The sequence below is a fragment of the Carya illinoinensis genome, chromosome 1 (assembly GCF_018687715.1).
Source record: "Carya illinoinensis cultivar Pawnee chromosome 1, C.illinoinensisPawnee_v1, whole genome shotgun sequence".
In the NCBI taxonomy this organism is placed as follows: domain Eukaryota; kingdom Viridiplantae; phylum Streptophyta; class Magnoliopsida; order Fagales; family Juglandaceae; genus Carya; species Carya illinoinensis.
Window position 1 is genome coordinate 44133314 of NC_056752.1, and position 22935 is coordinate 44156248.

General features: G+C 37.0%; 1 protein-coding gene across 1 annotated transcript; it reads right to left on the reverse strand.

The window, feature by feature from the left end:
• Positions 1–17603: 17603 nt before the first annotated feature.
• Positions 17604–18599, reverse strand: LOC122300214. Its single transcript, XM_043110720.1, has one exon. The coding sequence runs from the start codon at positions 18597–18599 to the stop codon at positions 17604–17606; it is 996 nt and encodes a 331-aa protein (XP_042966654.1).
• Between the last annotated feature and the right edge of the window lie 4336 nt (positions 18600–22935).

A 22935-nucleotide genomic window follows, 5' to 3' on the forward strand; every position in this document is an offset into this window, starting at 1 on the left:
AAAGCTGCCCAGTAAGATAAATTCCCTTACGTCCAGCCAACTCAAGCACGTCTCTTCTCACCCTCTCTATAATTCTCTACTCGGTGCTTCCTCAATTACCACCACGTACCCCTCTCTTTTCTCCCTCTCTACTCATGACCAACACACCTCAACTCCCTTCTATCCCCCACGTAACTTGCCCTCTCCCTCCAATCAAATTAATCCAGCCGACTCCCATCTTCAATTTCTCACCTACTCATGCACCGATACTTTCTTTCTTTTTCACACCTTTATTCTACCGTCCAGCCACACACACACACACACACACATATATATATATATATATAGATGGCTGAATTCGGTGCTTCTCTAATTCAAGCACGGCACGACATGCATTTTATTTGTTTTTCTTTTCAACATGCCTCTACTTGGTTTCAGCCTCATTTTTAGACTTTAACTTTGCATGTATTTGTCCACCGCAAATCATTTTCTTCATTCATCGTATGTGCTTATGAACAATCAAGATATCTTCATTTTGTGTCTTCTTTTTCAGCTGCCAAGTACTTCCTTTATTCTCTTCATTCCTCTCAATTAGTATGCATTTTTGGTCAAAAGTTCCAATCGGATCCCATTTGAATTTTATTTAAACTGAAAATAATAAGAAAGAAATAACACTAAAAAATAAATTAAAAGAAAAATGGATTATCAAAAACAGACTATATATGTGAGGAAATATTGTCCCATTAAATCATAATTAAAAAATTAAGCATAAACATGATATCAATCAATTAAAAATCACAACTCGTATTTATGCTTATTAACCATTTTTCCATCTAAAACTAATAATAGTGTCACGAAGAATTTAAAATACATTGGTTTTAAATAACTAAAATATGCAACATTTCAGCTCAATCACACCCCCAACTAGTTTTTTGCTAATCCTTGAGCAAAATAGTAAAAATTAATTGAGATGAACATTGCATAAAGCTCGAAATTCAAACAAAAGCAATCAAACATAATTATGAATTCTCACAAAAGTGACATGTTACCACTCAACCACCAAGGGCTATACCCATCAAGACTATCTCAACAACCTTTCTTGTAGAATTGAGGCAAATTTCTCAGAACTCAAATGTGTGTGTGGAGCTAAACTTGCTGTGCGTTCCTTATTACTAGCCATGATTTGCCATAGGATTTTTCAACCTTAAGATTAATCATTGCTGATTCTAACTACCTCAAAGTCCAAGGGACTAGCAGTTTTCACGCCAACTCTGTTTTTAAAGGTTGGACACTCAACCCCCAAAGTCTTAGGTAACTGTTTCTAGCCCTTTTTACTTAGAGAAGTTCACTAAGTCGCATTTATTCCTTTTTTTTTTCAATCATTTCTCTTTTCTTTTCTTTTCTTTTTCTTTTTGGCATGGCTCGATAGTCCTGCAGTTTACTTCTCCAGTGTTAAATCAATGAATGGTAAATAAGGAACACTACAAGTGTAAGCATGTGCAAAATGTCCTTCAAACTTTGCCTTTCGTTCTACAAAAAATTTATCAAGTTTCATCTCAATAAGCATAACATCACAGGGTTACAAGCCACATATCAACAAAATATGATGCATAAAAAATCATGCTCTGTGTTTAAGCTTGAAAATAAATCTTCACAAATGATCCCGCTCAACTACTCCACCAAGATGCTCAAATTTTTCAAATCTTATTTTTTTATTTTTATATATATATATTTTTTAAACTGTGCACACATGCTACCCCCCAACTAGTGAGAGACATAGTCCTCAATGAATCGAACGAAAGAAAAAAAAGTGCACAGAACTAAGCAAGCAAAACAAACAATCAACATGAAATATAAAACCAAAGCAAAAGAACAAATAAAATAAATGCAAGTAAAGAAAACTGTAAAGAAGGAAAAGCAACTTAAAACACTTCCCTGGAGTCTTGCACAAGTAAGATCTCTTCATGTGGATCAAAGATTTTTAGAAATGACTTCAGACGTTGTCCGTTGACAGTGAAGCTATTACCATTCTTCGGATTGACAATGTCTACCGCTCCATGAGGATGAATGGTCTTTACAATGTACGGCCCACTCTATTGGGATTTCAACTTTTGAGGAAAAATATGCAAGCGAGAGTTGTAAAGAAGAACTTCCTGGCCAAGTGTGAAATGCTTTGGATGAATTTTCTGATCATGTAGAATTTTCATGTGTTCCTTTGCCAGTTGCGTGTTGTCATAAGCATTCCGACGAGCTTCATCCAATTCATTGATTTGCAATTTTCTCAACCCTGAAGCTTCATCAAGTGACATGTTAACATGTTTTATGGCCCAAAGAGCTCGATGCTTAATATCAACAGGTAAATGACAAGTTTTACCATAAACTAATCGATAGGGAGACATCCCTAGATTTGTTTTAAAAGTTGTCCTATAAGCCCACAAAGTATCAAGAATTTAATCGACCAATCTTTCCTATTAGGCTTGATGGTTTTCTCTAAAATGATTTTTATCTCTCTGTTTGCCAATTCAGCTTGCCCATTTGTTTGAGGGTGATAAGGGGTAGAAACTCTGTGTGTAATACCATATTTCTTTACAAGTGTAGAAAATGGTTTGTTACAAAAATGAGAACCCCTGTCACTAATGATAACCTTGGGCATGCCAAATTGAGCAAACAAAGATTGTAAAAATTTTAGTACAACATGATGGTCATTGGTTTTGCAAGCGATGGCCTCAACCTACTTTGAAACATAGTCCACAACCAATAAAATATATGTGTTTCCAAAGGAAACCGGAAAAGGTCCCATGAAGTCTATTCCCCAACAATCAAAGATTTCTAAAGTAAGAATGGGGGAAAGGGGCATCATGTTTCTTTTGCTAATGGCTCCCAACTTTTGACAAGACTCATATGCTTTACAAAAATTGTAAGCGTCCTTAAACATGGAAGGCCAATAAAAATCGCTTTGCAAAATTTTTGCCACTGTTTTATTTGCTCAAAAATGACCACCACATGCACCCATATGACAAAATCTCAATACTGAAGAAAACTCATCATCTGGAATGCATCTCCGAATCAATTGGTCCAAACAATATTTGAAAAGATAAGGGTCATCAAAGTAGAAATGTTTTACCTCAGATAGAAACCGACGCTTATCTTGGGTTGACCATTCGGAAGGCATTCGCTCAGTCACCAGATAATTGACTATGTCAGCACACCAAGGGAGCTCTACCAACCACAAATAGTTGCTCATCCGGAAAACTATCATCAAGAGGAAGGCTGATATTTGAAGAAGGAGATGATGACAATTTAGAGAGGTGGTCAGCTACCACATTTTCAACTCATTTCTTATCCTTAATGTTGATGTTGAACTCTTGAAGTAATAGAATCCAGCGAATCAAGCGTGGTTTTGCATCTTTCTTAGCCAACAAATACTTTAGAGCAGAGTGGTCAGTGAAAATAGTAACAGGAGAACCAAGAATATAAGTCCGAAATTTATCAAGTGCAAAAACTACTGCAAGCAATTCTTTTTCAGTAGTAGTATAATTTTTCTGGGCATCATTCAAGGTTCTACTGGCATAATAAATCACAAAAGGTCTGTTATCCACCCGCTGCCCCAAAACAGCTCCTAAGGCATAATCACTAGCATCTGTCATAATCTCAAAGGGAAGGTCCCACTGCGGAGGTTGCACAATAGGGGCAGTGGTAAGCGACTTTTTCAAGGTATCAAAAGCTTTTTGGCACTCATCAGTCCAAACAAATTCAATATCATTTTGTAAAAGAGTGCACAAAGGTTTTGCAATAGAACTAAGCCCTTGAATAAACCGCCTATAAAAGCCAGCATGACCAAGAAAAGAACGAATATCCCTAACCGTCCTAGGAATAGGAAGTTTAGATATTAATTCAATCTTTGCCTTATCGACCTTTATACCCTCAGAAAACACAATATATCCCAAGACAATGCCCTGAGTGACCATAAATTGGCATTTCTCCCAATTAAGTAAAAGATTTTTTTCCTCACATCTCTGGAGAATACGTGCCAAATTATGCAAACAACTCTCAAAGGATTTTCCAAAAATAGAGAAATCATCCATGAATATTTCACAAATATCATCAATCATGTCAGAAAAAATACTCATCATGCATCTCTGAAAAGTAGCTGGAGCATTACACAAACCAAAAGGCATTCTAGTAAAAGCAAAAGTGCCAAAAGGACAGGTGAAAGTGGTTTTCTCCTGATCCTCAGGCGCTACAGCAATTTGTTAATAACCAGAGTAGCCATCCAAGAAACAATAATATGCATTACCAGCTACTCTTTCCAAAATTTGATCCAAGAATGGTAAAGGAAAATGATCCTTCCTACTGGCTGAATTAAGTTTTATATAATCAATGCACATTCTCCAGCCAGTAACCATTCTAGTTGGAATCAACTCATTTTTATCATTTTTTATGACAGTCAAACCAGATTTCTTTAGTACCACTTGAGTTGGACTTACCCACTTACTGTCTGAGATGGGGTAAATGATTCTCACTGCGAGTAGCTTAAGCACTTCTTCTTTCACGACTTCCTTCATTGTAGAATTGAGCCTACGTTGACCATCACGAACTGGTCTAGCATCGTCTTCAAGATGGATTCTATGGGTACATACAGCGGCATCAATGCCTTTGATGTCAGCTATTGTCCAACCAATTGCGCCTCGATGCTTCCTTAATACTTCAATCAACTGGACTTCATTCTTTTGATTTAGCTTTGAGGAAATCACCACCGGAAAAGTGCCTTATTCAGGTCCAAGAAACGCATACTTTAAATCTTAAGGAAGCGGTTTCAGTTTCAACTGAGGAACTTCTTCCTCTGAAGATCTAAGTATGTCTGGTGGTGGTAGAGCTTCTAACTGGGGTTTCCATCTTGCTCCCGCAAATTGTACTTCAAGTGGTAAAGAAGAATCTGCAAAACAATCAAAAAAATCAAAGTCATCTTCATTGATATTATCAATTTTCTCATCAAGTAAAAATTCAGGTGTCTGAAAAATATAATCATCATCAGAGAAGGGAGAAGTTGAGCAAATAAAATATGTTGGTGTCAAACTCTCCACAGCATTCAAATCACTTGTGTCATCAAAATGTGCTGGCATCTTGCAAGCGTTGAAAACGTTCAACTCAAGTGCCATGTTCCCAAAAGTAAGCTTCAAAACTCCACTTCTGCAATTGATCAAAGCATTTGATGTAGCTAGAAATGGTCTTCCTAGGATGACAGGAGCTTGGTAAATAGTGGAGACCGGCTGCTGCATGTCAAGAACCACAAAATCTACTGGGTAGTAGAATTTGTCCACCTGGACCAACACGTCCTCTACAATACCCCTCAGTACTTTAACTGATCTGTCAGCCAACTGTAGCATGATGGAGGTCTTTTTTAGCTCACCCAATCCCAACTGCTCATATACTGAGAACGGTAGCAAGTTCACACTACTCCCCAAGTCAAGTAAAGCTCTCCCAATGCATGATTCACCAATCATAATGGAAATGTTGGGAGAGCCGGGATCTCCAAACTTCTGAGGAGTCTCGCTCAATATCAATGTACTAACTTGCTCCGTTAGGAAAACTTTCTTCTTCACATTCAGCTTTCTCTTCACTGTGCACAAGTCCTTCAAAAATTTTGCATATGAAGGTACTTGTTGTATGGCATCCAAGAGTGGAATATTGATCTTCACTTGCTTGAAAATTTCTTGAATCTCCGTGTGATATTTGTTATTTTGGCTAGCTGCCAATCTCTGAGGATAGGGAACCACAGGTTGGTATCCCTTACTAGTCTCAACATCTGCACTCACAGGCTTCTTCAGTTCTGGTCTCACTACCTCTGGTTCTTTTTCAACTTCATCCGTCTCTACTACTGCATCTTTAGGTGTAGGAGCAACTACCTCTGTGTCTATGGTCATCTCAGGTTAGGGAACTTCCTTCCCACTTCTCAAAGTAAGAACAGCTTTCGCTGTCTCAATAACGTCTCCTGAGACATTATGCACTTGATGTTATTGTCGTCTGTATACTTGAGGATTAGGTTGAGGCTGTGCTGGAAATTTCCCTTTCTTTAGGGTGCTCAAGGTTGTGCTCATCTTATTAATAGTACCACGCAACTCATTTATAGCCTGAGTATTTTGATTATTTGTGGTGGCCTGAATCTGCATGAATTGCTGAAGTGTATTAGCCATCTGAGCCATACTGTCATCTAGAGTCTTCTTTGCAGATGATGAAGGCTGAGAACTCTGTACAGCTACATGAGGCTGAAATCCAGGAGGAGCTACATAAGGATAGCTCTGAGGATTCTGATATGACGGATACTGATGCTGAGGAGCACCTTGATGAAATGGCTGCTGCTGAGGTGGTGGGGACTGACCAGGCTGATCATTTCTCTATGAGAAATTTGGGTGATTCCTCCACCCCGGATTATATGTGTTGGAGAAAGGCTAATTCTGTGCTCTATTGACCCAGTTAGCTGATTGCATCGGCTCAGACCCACTTTCTTGAAATACTGGCATTATCGGGCAGTCTTGGGTCTTATGGGTTGAATCAGCACATATAGAACATGCCTCCACTACTTTCACAGCCTTCACTTTTTCCATTTCCATGACCTCCAGTCTTCTAGTCAATGCAGTTATTCGGGCTTGAATATTAGTGTCTCCCTTAAGCTCATATCTACCCCCTCCAGAAATAGCCCTCAGTGGCTGTGCTGCTAATGGAACTCGATCAGTACGAGTATTCCACTGTTGTGCGCTCTCAGCAAGGTAGTCAAAAAATGATAGTGCTTCATCAGGTTCCTTGCTAAAGAACTCCTCATTGCACATTGTCTGAACAAACTGTTTGCATTCTGGAGTGAGACCAGTGTAAAAATAGCTCACCAACCTCCAAGATTCAAAACCATGATGTGGACAGATGTTCATCAAATCCTTAAATTTTTCCCAACTGGCCTGAAAGGTCTCATCAGGTCTCTGATTGAACTAACTGATTTGCTCTTGCAAAAACTGAGTTCTCTGAAAAGGAAAATTTTTTTGTAAAAATTCACACTGCATATTAGACCAACCAGAAATAGAATTAGGTCTCAAAGAGTTAAACCAAATCTTCGCTTTATCCTTTAAAGAGAAAGGAAACAAATGAAGTCTAATGAATTCATCAGTAACAGCCCTAGTGATAAAAGTAGCACAAGCCAACTCAAAATCTGTCAAGTGTTGGTAAGGACTCTCAGAATCCATCCCGTGGAATTGAGGTATCACTGACATCATGCAGTGCTTAATAGAGAAATTAGGTGCATTTTCTGGAAAAACTATGCATGAAGGTGTAGTGGTGCGAGTGAGTTGCAAATAATCCTTAAGAGTGCGTGATGCAGGTGCAGCCATGTTTTCTGGTTCAATTTCAATTTCGTCACCTGGCTCACTCAAAGAAAAGACAGACGAGCTATCTATCTCCAAGCTGTGTATACTACTATCAACACTCGATGTGACTCTAAGCAACCTATTTGAAGTGTCTCTCACCCATGACATGAAACATCAGTTTAAAGAGCATAGCAAAAATAACGAGTTTAAATTTAAGCTAAAATACTTTCCCCGGCAACGACGCCAAAAACTTGACTCACTAAAAAATGAGTAGCACTAATGCTATCCCAAGTGCAGGAGGATGTCGTGTAATAATTAGGAATAAATTCCTAAATCGTCTCCTCAGGGAAAGTTACTTAAAAATCAAACTCGTTGAAAAAAAAAATGAAAAAATTTACAAAGAGAAAATAAAATGATGGTATGTGCAATGGATGGAAAAGGGTACTAGTCATGGACTAGATTCATGTTTTTAGATTTTGATTGTCGGATTGGAATGTAAAGGACTAATAGATTAAACTCAGAAATTAATAAAACTAAATTAAGAATTAAACTAAATTAGAAACTAATTGACAAAACATGAACTGAAAATTGAAAATGCCCAAAACCAAGATTCTAGAATTCATCTTTGTATTTAAATAACAAATTCTCAAAATAACACATAACAATTGTAATCACTATTAAATGAAGGCTTAAGGAAGGGAGAAAAATAAATAACATGAAATAAGTAAACAGCAAATAAATTACCCAAACTTCTAAGCCAAACAAAATCTCAAAAGTATTTCATAAACTTTAAACTGAAGTTAAATAAAATAGAGAACGAAAAGTCTAGACGAAAACTCCCCTTCACCATTCAATCGAAATCTAAAGCAAAAAGAAACAACTTCTCATGTATCACTCTTGAAAATTAATCTTCAAACCTTTAATGAAAACTCTAGAACAACTCATCTACTCCCCACGTATGATGTTCAAGAAAAATAAAAAACAAAAGCTCTCAACCGAACCCTTCTTGCAATAAATTAAGGTAGCACACTTAATGAAAACTTCTAAAACAATTTTTTTGTTTCATGAAACAAACTAGCACACTTGAAAGAAATTAAGGTATTACACTTAATGAAATAAAATTCTAGAACAATTCTTAATACACTTAAAAATTCTAAAACAACAAAGCATTGAAGCCAAAAGGACAAACAAACTGCCGAGCAAACAAAATGTTTAAGTCAAAAAAAAAAAAAAAAACTGCCGAACACAACTAAGAGCCAATTATTTAAAGAACATAACAAAGCAGAAAGTTGTTCTTCTCCTTCGGACTGCACCCATTATTTAAAGAGCCAATCCACCGACTTCAATGATGTCCAATTTGGTGGAAGCCTTCAATCACGCCTCTTCATCTCTCAAATTCTGGAAATTCCCCACCTATTTTTACACAATCATGCACCCTCGACTGACTCTTTCACTCCTTTAACTGAAAGCTTCTCATTGCCGTAAACATTGACCCAGCTTGCATGTGTCTTTCTCTTCATGCTTTCCATTTTCCTTTTTTGGTGGTGTTAATTGTTGACTACATCACATGTAGCTGTCTATCTTCCTTCATTTCGGCTACCTCTTCCTTAACTTAAGTTCTTTTTCCACACATGTTTCTTCAAAGCTTCCTTCTTTATATATGTCAAGCTTCAATGAATTTCCACCGATTTCTCCTCTCTCATCTTATTCAATCGGTTTCTCAATTCAAACCAAGCACGCTCAAACCAAGTCCAATACGGCTACACAACTCCAGAAAATTCCCTCTAATCCCACGTCTCTCTCACCATCCATTGCTTTATACTAGTCAAGCACGACTCTCTTTCCCTTTTTGAATAATTCTCACGTCCCTACACGTCTCTCTCTCAACTCACACGTCTACCTCTCTTGTTCAATGACTCAAGCACCGACTTACCTCAACTCTAAAGCATCCACCGACTCTTCCTTCAATTCCAGCATAACTCAATTCCTGCAAGAGAATTAAAGCTACCCAGTAAGATAAATTCCCTCACGTCCAGCCAACTCAAGCACGTCTCTTCTCACCCTCTCTATAATTCTCTACTCGGTGCTTCCTCAATTACCACCATGTACCCCTCTCTTTTCTCCCTCTCTACTCATGACCAACACACCTCAACTCCCTTCTATCCCCCACGTAACCTGCCCTCTCCCTCCAATTAAATTAATTCAGCCGACTCCCATCTTCAATTTCTCACCTACTCATGCATCGATACTTTCTTTCTTTTTCACACCTTTATTCTACCGTCCAGCCACACACACACACGCACACACACACACACACACACACACATATATATATATAGATGGCTGAATTCGGTGCTTCTCCAATTCAAGCATGGCATGGCATGCATTTTATTTGTTTTTCTTTTCAACATGCCTCTACTTGGTTTCAGCCTCCTTTTTAGACTTTAACTTTGCATGTATTTGTCCACCGCAAATCATTTTCTTCATTCATCGCATGTGCTTATGAACAATCAAGATATCTTCATTTTGTGTCTTCTTTTTCAGCTGCCAAGTACTTCCTTTATTCTCTTCATTCCTCTCAATTAGTATGCATTTTTGGTCGAAAGTTCCAATCAGATCCCATTTGAATTTTATTTAAACTGAAAATAATAAGAAAGAAATAACACTCAAAAATAAATTAAAAGAAAAATAGATTATCAAAAATAGACTATATATGTGAGGAAATATTGTCCCATTACATCATAATTAAAAAATTAAGCATAAACATGATATCAATAAATTAAAAATCACAACTCGTATTTATGCTTATTAATCATTTTTCCATCTAAAACCAATAATAGTGTCACAAAAAATTTAAAATACATTGGTTTTAAATAGCTAAAATATGCAATATTTCAGCTCAATCAGCGTGCATCTCAAGCGCCAGACGATTAGGACCATCTGTTTTTTCAGATTCTTGTTGGGCTTGATCTAAGCCATTTGGAGTTTGATTTCAACGATTAAATAGTACTTTCCAACTATTTTGATAATTTCAGACTCATCCATATGGTTAGAATTTTGAAAGTTTTTGTTTTTATTTTCTAATTCAAATGGAAAGATCTGGAAGAGATAGGAATTCTGAAAATGCCTGTAGCTTTGGGCGTCGGTCCACAGTGTCAAATGCCAAGTTTGAAGTTGAGAAGTTCGATGGAATCAGCAACTTCGACATGTGGCAATGTAAAGTCATGGACGTTTTGATCCAACAAGAGTTTGATATTGCGTTGGAAGAAAGACCAGATGATATGACTGAAAAGGATTGGAGGAAAAGCTTAATACCCAAGCTTGTAGTACAATCCGGTCATGCTTTACCAAAGAACAGAAGTATTTTGTCATGAGAGAGACAAATGTTAGGGAACTTTGGTAGAAATTGGAGGATAAGTTCTTGAAAAAGAGCATTGAGAGCCATTTGCACTTGAAGAAAAAGCTCTTTAGATTCCAATTTCGTGAAGACATTTCTATGTCTGAACATCTGAATAGTTATAACCAAATTCTTGCTGATTTGTTAAACTTGGATGTTGAAATCCAAGATGAAAATAAATCTTTACTTTTGTTAAATTCATTACCTGATATATATGATTTAATTACTACTCTATTGTATGGGAAAGAAAAGATTAGTTTTGACGATATATCTAGTTCTTTAATTAGCAACGAGTACCGCAAAAAGGATAAGCAGGTACAATTAGATACATCAAGTGAAACGTTAACAGCAAGAGGGAGACCACAGTCAAGGTATTCTAGAAAAAAGAAAGGTTTTCAATCTAAAACCCGGGCTACATCACGTGGTTCATCAGTCAGCAGAAAACTCACCAGAGACGAGTGTTCCTTTTGTCAAAACAAAGGACATTGGAAGAAGGATTGTCCCAAGCTAAAGGGACAATAGCAGAATCAACCACCACAGCCAATGTCGTGGACATACATGACAATTCAGATTTTTTCCTTAACAAGTTCATTATTCATTTGTCATTCCGATGAATGGATTATGGATTCTAGATGTACCTATCACATGTGTCCCAATCAGGATTGATTTACTAACTTCACAAAAATTGAGGGTGGAGCAGTACTTATGGGCAATGATAATGCCTGTAAGACTTAGGGAATATGTAGCATTCGGTTAAAACTGCATGATGGCAGCGTCAAGACTCTGACAGAATTTCGATACGTTCTGGACTTGAGGAAGAATCTCATCTCACTGGGATCTCTGGATTCAAAGGGATTCAGGGTCACCATTAAAGACGAAACTCTCAAAGTATTAATGGGAGTTCAGGTGGCAATGAAGGGTTTGAGGCGAGGAAACTTGTACTTCTTGCAAGGAAGTACTGTTGATGGAAGAGCTTCCACATGCTTTGAGAAGCTAGATGAGACTGATGCCAACACCACCAGTCTTTGGCATATGCGTATGGGACACGCAGGAGAAAATTTTTTCCAAACACTGGTGAAGCAAGGCTTACTCAAAGGTGCCAAGACTGGTAAACTGTCTTTCTGTGAGCATTGTGTATTGGGGAAGCAGAGGCGGATCAAGTTTGGAACCACTATACACAATACACAAGAGATACTTGACTATGTACACTTTGATGTTTGGGAACCTACCTAAAATGCATCTTTGGGAAGTAAGCATTGGTTTGTAACTTTTGTAGATGATTATTCTCATCGTGAGTGGGTGTATACGTTGAAGAATAAAAATAAAGTGCTAAAAATCTTCCTTAATTGAAAGAAAATGATTGAGACTCAGACCGGCAGAAAGATCAAGCTGCTCAGATTTGATAATGGAGGTGAGTACACTTCAGACCCCTTTATGGAAGTATGCCGGAGAGAGGGAATTGTCAGACACTGCACGGTACGAGGTACACCTTAGCAAAACAGTATGGCAGAACGGATGAACCGTACTTTACTAGAGAAAGTGCGATGTATGTTACTTGATGCTGGATTCAGTAAATAATTTTGGGCTGAAACTATGACATATGCCTGCCACCTCATCAACTGACTACCCGCAGCTGCCAATGACGGGAAGACACCCATTGAAATGTGGAGAGGTACACATGCTACTGATTATGACTCTTTACACGTTTTCAAATGTCCTACTTACTATCATGCTAAAGAAAGTAAGCTTGATCCTAGAGTAAGAAAGTAAAATTCTTAAGCTTTAGTACTGGTGTAAAAGGGTATAGATTCTGGTGTATAGAGTCTAAAAAGGTAATCATCAGTAGAGATGTTACATTCAACGAATCTAAGATGCTTAAGTCACATAAGCATAAAGATTCCAATAAAGGCAGTAATGATGGCGAAACATCAGAGGATTCACAGAATGTGAAGTTTATTACTTCAAAGAATTCGGGAAAGAATGGACAAGATAAGGTTGATAGTCCAATCACAGTACTTCTATGTCAACTCAAATCAATAGCAACCAACAAACCGAGATGAGAGAAACGTGTACCAACACGTTTTGCAGACTATGTGACATATGCATTACCAACTGAAGAGGGTGAGATCCCAATCACTTACAGAGAAACCATACAGTCTAGTGAACAAGTTGAATAGACAAGGCGATGAATGAAGAGATGCAATCTCTTCACCAGAACCAAACTTGGGAGCTTGTGCCGCTTCCACAAGTAAAGAAGACAATTGGTTGTAAGTGGATATTCAATCAGAAAGATGATCAAGCTGTTGAAAATGGAGTATGATACAAAGCTAAGTTGGTAGCCAAGGGCTACGCTCAAACAGAGGAAATTGACTAGAGTAAAGTATTCTCTCCTGTTGTGAAACATTCATCCATTCGGATATTACTAGCTTTGGTTACATGATATGATCTTGAGTTAGCACAACTTGATGTAAAGCCAGCTTTCTTATATGATGATCTGGAAGAGGAGATTTATCTATCTCAACCAGAAGGTTTTAAAGAAGTTGGAAAAGAAAATTGGGTATGTTGTCTAAATAAGTCACTCTAAGGGTGGTCACATGGTTGAAACCGAAGCCAGGATGGGTCAAGCTTAACGTGGATGGGAGTTGTAGGGGTAATCCGGGGTCTTGTGGTGGTGGTGGAGTGATTAGAGATCATCGAGGTATAGTCAAAGCGGCCTCTCGGATTTTTTTGGGTTTGGTACAAATAATGCTGCGGAATTGAGAGCTTTGTTAAGAGGTCTTACAATGTGTAAAGAGCATGGTTTTTATCGGGTGGAAATTGAATGTGATTCTGCCTTGTTAGTGCATTGGGTAGTTTCAAAGGCTTGTAATGTGTGGTACGTATGGGATTTTTGGGAGCAATTAATGGAAGGATTGGAAGATATGTTAGTTAATATCTCTCATATTTATCGGGAAGGCAATAAAGTTGCGGATTTTTTGGCAAGGGACGGAGAAGCGGGTATTATTAAAGACTATGACGAGCATGAGAGGTTACCACAGGTTGCACAAGGAATGGCTCGTATGGATAGATATGGTTTCCCTTCTTTTCGGTTGTAAGGTTCTATAGTAAGTGGCTGGTTGTGGTTTATGGTTTTGTTTCTTTGTTGGGTTATATGTCTTTTGGTTTTGGTTGTTCTTTTGTTTATTTGTTCTATTAAGGTATTCCTCCGCCATAAGTGAGGGTTTTCTTTAATAAAATTGGGAATGGGTCACTATCGGACATGTGACCTCGGCTCTTTCTAAAAAAAAGAAAAAAAAAAAGTCACTCTATGGCTTGAAGCAGTCACCTTAGCAATGGTATAAGAGCCTTGGCAATGGCCTAGCCATTGCCATATGCAAGTCTAAAATAGCTAGCATTTCTACAATAATCATTTGCAATGGCCTAGTCAAACTTTAAAAGTTTGACATAAATGCTACAGTAATTGTTGGGTCCTCGCCAGACTTGAAGAGCTACTATACTGAGTCCAAAGAGTAGTTTATTATTTTTCTTCTACCGGCTTTCTCTTCTTTTCCTCGGTTTATCGTTTTCCCCAAAATCACAATATTTCCTCTGCAGCTTCTCCCGAACGAAGTGCTCCCCCCCCCCCCCCCCCCCCGATTCGGCCTTTTTCGTCCCGCAGCCTCCAATTAGGTCCACCGGTTGCCTTCTCCAGCAGACGCCGTCATCTCCGAGCTGTTGTCGGTAAGTCTCTCTTCCTCTCTCTTCCTCTCTCTTCCTTGCTCTTCTCTCCCTTTTCTTCGATTTACTGAGTATTTTTTTGTGCCCTATTTTGCCCAGCCAGGTCGAATCACTTGACTGAACATCGGCTTGTTCGTGATTGGAAGGCATCGGTTTGCTCCACCATTCACGCCGGCGGTTCTTCCTGCACAAATCTGACGCTACCGTTGCCCCTATTTGGGTAATAGAAATAGTTTTTTTTTTTTTGAAGATGAAATCGAATACGGTAGCTTTTAGCTTGTATTTTTTCTTGCGCTTGGGCAAGAAATTGGTGGCATAGTGTAATTTGGAAGTGCTTGGACCCTTTTAGAATTGTTTGACGTTGCTTGATCTGTTTGGGGTTTTTGCTTGACATTGTTGTAAATGGACTGTTGTTTGGCTCTTTTCTTTTTCTTCAATGTGTTGGGAAATTCTTGGTCTGTAGTTGTTGGCATGAACTCGTGCTGGTAGACCTAACAGTCCTGAAATGGCAGTGAAAAAGTGGAGACATACACGAGTAAATTGATCTGTTTTTTACAACTCTCTTGAATTAATTTGCAGTTTCGACTTTGTCAGTGTTTAAAGTTACAAAGTAGGAGTTCACTTAGGTTTTTTGGAAGTTGGTTCATGCCTCTATTAATCTGTAAATAGAGCATAAGTAGAAACTGGTTTCACTAGGGCCTGTTTGGTTTGGGAAGGAGGATTTGGTAAAAGGAATGAAACTCATGAATATGTATTGATCATTAGAAAAATGTAAACGAAAACATCCTGCCCCTCAATTTTTGAAATCTCATGAATATGTATTGGTGATCATCTTTCCTTCACCTATTTCCCTTCATATGCGATTTACACCTACTTGGATATGTCTCTCCAGACAATGCCCTCTGCCCTTGCATTTTTACATCATGTATTCTTCTATAAAAAATGGTATGAAAGGATCAAACAATGCCCTCTGCCGGTTTAGAAAAATGCAGTTTGAGTCTTGGTTCTTGCTGTTGATACATCTTTGACATTCTAGTGTTTTTCATATGAGGTTTTTGAGATTTTTGTGCAAGTCTGGATTTGGATAAGTTTTCAAACTGAAAAAAATAAAGAAGAGAGTTTGGCTCATAGTATGGGATGTAGCACAGCAACTGGGCAATAGATGTGCTGATACCATTGGAGGTTTTTTTTCAAATAAACTCCTAGCAGATGGACTAATGAGGGGGATTAAGATAGACAAACAGAAAGCTTATGAAAAAATGGAATGGCCCTTGATTCTATAATGTGATTAAGCACTTATATATTTCATGCCTTTTATTTTCCCTATTTCTTTATACTTGTATTTTTTTCTATATGTTTCTGAATCCTTCATTGATGTTTGTAATTGTATCATGTTTTTTTTTATATTTTTCTATATTTTTCTTTCTTTCCTTGTTTCAGTTAGTATTCTTTCTTCAAATGTCTCTGTTTCTGGCCATGTTTCTGATAATGTCTTGCTTGTATCAATTATGAAATTCTCCTTTGATCTCAAAACAACGTTCTCATTTGGTTCTACAAAATGATGTCACTTTAAATGATATATGGATTGAGAAACAGCAATATGATGTTGACTATTGGGCAAATTGTCTGACTCCTTGAAATATTAATATTTTTCAAGGATGGACACACATTTGATGATGACCCATTTCTTCACTACTCTATTGCAAAGTGGAGGAAGAGGTTGTGATAGCACCCCAACACAACATGATAATGTTGTTGTCCAAGCAACTCCAAATGATGGTGAAAAGAGGCATCTTTCAAAAAAAGTTCAACGAGGTGTATCTTTCACTGTTGAAGAGGATAACCTCCTCGTCTCAGCTTGGCTCAATATTAGCATCAATGCGATTAGGGGTACTGATCAAAAGTCCACTCAAATGTGGGAAAGAATTACCACATTTTATCATGAATATAAAAAACCGAACATTGCCAATTGTTCTGAAGGGTCTTTGATGAATCGGTGGTCTACGATTCAAAAATGGACTAATAAATTTTGTGCATATATAGCAAAGGTAGAGTCATTGCACCCAAGTGGTGCAACGGAGCAAGACAAGGTATGTACCCTAAAACCTTTTTTCATTTAATTATTTTGCTCCCTTACTTATGAACTAATAGAAATTAATAAATTTTTGTAGATTGAGAAAGCGAAGGTGTTGTACAAAGAGATTGTTGGGAGTACTTTCACAATGGAGCACTGTTGGTGTCTTCTAAGACACCAACCAAAATGGTAGCAACACATCTCAACCGTTGGTAAGAAGAGAAAGTCACCTAAAAAAGTGACTAATGTTGTTGATGTTGACCAAGCTGAGGAGGACATAGAGGTTCTTGCTGAGAGACCTCTAGGCAAAAAGGCTGAGAAAGAAAGGGAGAGGAAGCGGAAGTCTATGGAGGGCAATGATGGTGAGATTAAGACTGCTTTGGCCAAAATGACCGAGGATCGAGCGATGACCATGGAAGAGCGTAGAAATGCGACCCTGAAGGCAGACCTAGAGATATCAGCAGTATTTTAACTTAAAAAAAAATTATGAAGCAAAGATGATGTTACTAGATCTAAGTAGCCTGAATGCCATGCAACAAGAATATTTTGGCTACATTCAACGGAAAAGTTTTGAGGAATATCGGGTGGACATCTACATCTCCTTCGACACCTTATGGAGGTGTCTAATTTATAAATATTGGTTATGAAGATTATTTTGTTGATTGTAGTGGCATTTTTTGTGGACTGTTGTTTGTATATTTATGGACTATATTGGAAATATGCAAATAGAGTATTATGGATGTTAGTATTATTCCAAGCAACATAGTATCTCTTTCTAACTATTTGATTAATTTTTGAGATGTCTTTGTACTTTTTTTCCATCAATAATTTTCTAACATAGTAGGTTCATAGAGGTTATTGTGGAAATGTCACTTAGAATAACCTTGGATATGAACTAGAAAAAAATATCTTACATAAGCTTGGATATTCCATGAACTACAAAGAAAATCAATGTCATAACTTTGCTTCAAGTTGAATATTGAATTGACAATTACATGAACTCCAAATCTAAATTATAAATTAGAATTAGAAATCCAAATTAGGTACGTCCATGAATATTCCATAAATGATCGATAAGGTCAGCCTAGAGTTGACCATGAGTGCCTCTATCTCTAATTCGATGATGTTGTGCAATGAACTCTATGAATTCAGGTATATTATCACGTGAAATTGGCTCATCTGGAGTCTCTTCCGTTTGTTCATAAATGAATTGATCAGCCCCGAGATATAGATGCCGCTCATCTTCAACGATCATATTATGTAAGATAATGCATGCGTACATAATGTATTTTAGTACTTCAAGACAAAAAAACCTCGCAGGTCCACACACAATTGCAAATCTACCTTGGAGTACTCTGAATGCACGCTCCACATCTTTCCGAGTAGACTCCTGGCAAGCGGCAAAGTGTTTTTTCTTATTTCCCTGAGGACATGGAATTGTTTTCACGAATGTTACCCACGAAGGATATATACCATCTGCAAGATAATATCCCATTGTATATTCATGACCATTGATTGTGTAATTGCACGTAGGAGCACGACCTTCGGCCAACGTAGCAAAAATAGAAGAACGATCAAGTACATTGATATCGTTATGCGATCTAGGCAAACCAAAAAAAGTATGCCATATCCAAAGATCATAAGATGCAATAGCCTCCAAAATAATAGTTGGTTCATTCACATGACCAGAATACATACCTTTCCATGCAGTAGGAAAATTCTTCCATTTCCAGTGCATACAATCAATGCTACCCAACATACCTGGGAATCCACATCTTTGTCCGGCATCTAGTAACCTCACTATATCACTACTGTTTGGAGATCTCAAATACTCATTGCCAAAAATTGAGACAATTGCCTTAACAAATTTCTTCATGCTTTGTCGTGCCGTACTTTCTCCAATTTTGATGTACTCATCCATTAGATCTGCGGTGACCCCATATGCTAGCATCCTAATTGCTACAGTCATCTTTTGAAGGGAAGACAATCCAAGCCTCCCACTAGCATCTCTCTTTTGGACAAAATAATCATCGTGGGAGACTACTGCAGCATTGATGCGTAAAAAAAGATCACGACTCATTCGAAACCTTCTCCTAAAAAGATGGGGGCGGATATGTTGGTGTTTCAGCAAAATAATCATTCCAAAGGCATTGATGAGCTTCGAATGAATCACATCTGATGAACCTACGACGTTGAGGAGTACGACAAGATGTAGAAGATGTTCCCTTGGATATCATTGCAATTGCTTGCATCATATCCAACTCATGATTAGAATAATCATCATCAAAATTTGAAAAGGGATCCATAGCAAATTAATGGAAGAAAAATAGAGGGTTGGAGGAATGAAGTTTGGCTTTTGATGAGTAGAGGATGAGTCTATTTATAGAATTTGATCCTCAACTATTAGTTACAACTAAAAAAGTTGGTAAAAGAATAATGGTTGGCAAAAATTAGTTCATTCAAGAATTGTAGATGGTGATTGGTTGTTATAGAAAGTTGTTGGCAAAAGTTCATTCAATAATTGTAGATGATGATTGGTTGTTATAGAAAGTTGTTGACATGTTTGTTGGCTTCAACCACAATTTTAAATATAAAAGTTGAGTAGAATAAATGTTGGTATGTTTATATATGTGATTGTTGGGTGAATGATTGGTAAAATATATTTATTGAATAATTAAGTCAATTATAAAAATAGTATATTTATAATAATTTGAAGTTAAATAGTTAAATAATAATTTATTTAATAAAGTTATTAACTAATATATTAAGTGTATTTATAAAATACAAAAAAAAAATATTATTAAAATATATAATATTTTATTATTATTTAGACTTCAGGATAGCTAGTCTAATATAGACTAATCTATCTAAAAATCTATTTTAGATAGATTTGTTGACATTCTAGCTAGCCATTGCCAATGCTCTAAGCGGTTTGACCGCTTTATGATGGATTTGAATTACACTCATTGCCAATACGATCACTGTGTGTATTTCAGAAAACTTGCAAATGGATCTTTCATTTATTTGCTTTTATATGTAGATGATATGTTAATTTCATGTAAAAGTAAGGGGGAGATAAATCGCTTAAAAACTCAGTTAAATAATGAGTTTGAAATGAAAGATCTGGGAGAAGCACGAGAAATATTGGGGATGAAGATCAGCAGAGATAGGGTGAAAAGTACAATTCACCTTACTCAGAAGCAGTACCTAAAGAAAATACTGCAATACTTCAACATTGACTCGAAGATGAAGTCGGTGAGTACTCCTATGGCCCCATATTTCAATCTTAGTGCATTGCAGTCTCCTAAAGATGATGAAGAGCGGGACTACATGAGGAATGTCCCATATGCAAGTATTCTTGGAAGCTTAATGTATGCTATGGTGTGTACACGACCTGATATCTCCCAGGCCGTTAGCTTAGTTAGTCGCTATATACATAATCCTGGAAAGGCTCATTGGCATGTAGCTAAGTGGATTCTAAGGTATATTTTAAGGACCGTAGATATTGGTTTGAAATTCGAGAAGAGTGAAGATAGTCTAGTAATTGGATATGTTGACTCAGATTATGTAGGCGATATTAACAAATACCGATCAACAACTGGATATGTGTTTATTATGGCTGAAGGACCAGTTAGTTGGCTATAAACTTTGCAGTCGACAATTGCACTATCATCCACTGAGGCTGAATACATGACTATAACAGAAGCCGTGAAAGAAGCCATTTGGTTATAGGGATTGGTAACAGATTTGGGCTTTAAGCAGTAAGAGGTTACCGTTTACTATGACAGTCAAAGTGCAATTCATTTGGCCAAGAATCAAGTATATCACTCTCTAAAAAAATACATAGATGTCCGATTTCACTTTATACGTGAAATATTAGAAGAAGAGGACATCAAATTTTAGAAGATTGGCATTGAAGATAATCCAGCAGATATGTTGACGAAAGTCGTCACAGGGATCAAGTTCCAACATTGTTTGGACTTGATCAATATTGTACACTGCTGAGCACCCTCGAGTGCATTGGAGCGCATTCGATAGCGGAAGTCTCTCATGTCAAAGAATGATGTGCATTCATTTAAAGAATGAATCAGTTTGTAAGCAGCCTGATATGGCACACTTGGGTGGAGGGGATGATTGTTAAAACCACCCTAAGTGTCAAACCATTCCACTTGCTCAGCATCGTCTTTCAATATCGTTTGTTGTTTGTTGTATTAGACACAACCCAAGTCTTCTGCAATAATTTGTGGTCATAAATTGCTGCACGAATTTCTTTTAGTTAGCAATTGTAGGTGCCCTCTCCTATAAAAGGAGAGCTCAGTTATGTAAATCAGTGTGGGGAAAAAACAGAGAGAAAAAGAGGACGTGAGAGAATTTGTTGAGTGTTATAATCTTGTACAAACTTAGTAAAAGAGGCTCTAGTGGACGTAGGCAATTTGCTGAACCACTTAAATATCGTCTTGTGTGATTTTGGACAGGCTAGAGGCGCAACAATTTCTACATAAAAATGACATTTGTGGTCTAGTGTACAAGTTTTTAGCACTTTATAAAATTAAAGAAAAATGATAAATTCAAGATCTATATTAAATAAAAATTATTTTTTAATAGTTGACTCTACCTTTTTTTTTTTATAGAAAATGTGTATAGCTGACATACTCTAAAATTGTATATATCATTACTCTTTCTATCGAGTGCCAAGTTGGGGAGTGTTTGCGGATTGTCATTTTTTAGAAGAGAGAATCATATATGTGTGTGTGTGTGTGTGTGTGTGTGTTTGAGTACTACTACATCTACAAAGTACAAAGTAATTATACAAAACAATCCTATAAACTGACGTGATTTCATCTGATCTGCTATATCTACTTTACAATAAAAATAACTTTACAATCTGATGAACTACATGATCAAGCCACATTAGTTTGTGAGATTGCTTTTGTGTAATCATTTTGTGGTTGGAGTATTTTTCTATATAATACACACACGTATATATACACACGAACCACATGATCAAGCCACATCTAATCTATTATATCCCTTTTGTGTGTGTATATATACACACACACTTATTGTGAAAGCATAAATATTGTATACGGTGCATAAAGAATATTAATACAAACATATGAATCTCATATTTTTAAAAATCCTTTCAAATTTGTAATCATTTTGAGCTATAGTTTTAGTCACGTACTTTTCAAGATCGAATTTTTTTTTTCTCATTTGTTTAATCTTACTTCTACTCTTAAATCACAAATGATCATCATGAAACCTGTTGATCACAAAAGCTTACATAAACGATTTGTCATTTATATTGTATGAGCTTTCAATATAGAAAGTTATTAGATCTCCTAATTCAAGAAAAAACTTCCACAAATTTTCCCTAGTAATATTTCTCCCCTTAGTTTTTTTTTTTTTAAATGATAATATAATTCTCTAATATCTTCCATCTCTTTGGTTGTAGTGAAATTCTCAAATTGCCTTAAAAATATTTATTTTTTTTAACCTATCTCATGAAACCATCGAGAAAAATATAGCTCGTCGATCGAGTACATGACTGGGTTTGGCAGCTTCTATGTGCTTTCTCTCTGTGTATGCTAGCTAGCTAGCTCCTCTTGCATGGGTTCGCATCGCTCGGTTCTCTTGATCTCTGATGATCTGTTTATTGCACCTTCTGATTTGATATCTAGCACCAGTCGAATTGTTTTGTTATTCTCAATTTGTGATCAATTTCTAGATCTTCTTGATCTATTTTCAGAAGAAAATTGTTTAGTTTTTCTCAATTTCATTTTTTTAGATCACATACCATGCATGCACGACATGAATTCACCTTAATTTATATACCAGTGAGGACAAGTATACATAGGACGCATGTAGGAAAATATGAGACGTAGAAGTCCTATATATAATATTTATTAAACATTTATGTGTGTGGATTTTTGTACAATATTAAATATCTAATACTGTCACCCATCTTGAAAATCATCTTTATAAAAATTTCGCAGGTATGAATTACAACATCATGCATACCATACGTTTCTCAACTCTGGAAAAAAGGAAATAGAACTGTGGGGTTTGTTATTTTTTGTCATTTCTAAAGAAATTCGATCGCCATCTCTCTCCTAAAAAAACCCTCCGTTCTCTCTAAAAAAAAAAAAAAAAAACTAACATACCAGAGTGACTGACGGGGTGGGAGCTTCGGCTCCTCCCCCTCCCCCTCCCCCCCTTCTCCCTTCCACTTCTTTTTCTCTTTACTTTCTATTTTCCTATTTTTGTTTCCATTTGTGTTGTGTTTTTCAGGCAAATAAAGGGGGCTTTCCGAAGGGGTCGTTTCCAGCAGCCAACACTCATCCCACAAAGACGTTGGCTAGCTGCCAATCTTCAAGATTACCAAATGCGGCGCCAAAAGGGAGGGAGTGTAGCTT

Excerpts from the sequence above, each read along its gene's own strand:
- LOC122300214 (XM_043110720.1), bottom strand. The coding sequence starts at position 18,599 with ATGAGTCGTGATCTTTTTTTACGCATCAATGCTGCAGTAGTCTCCCAC.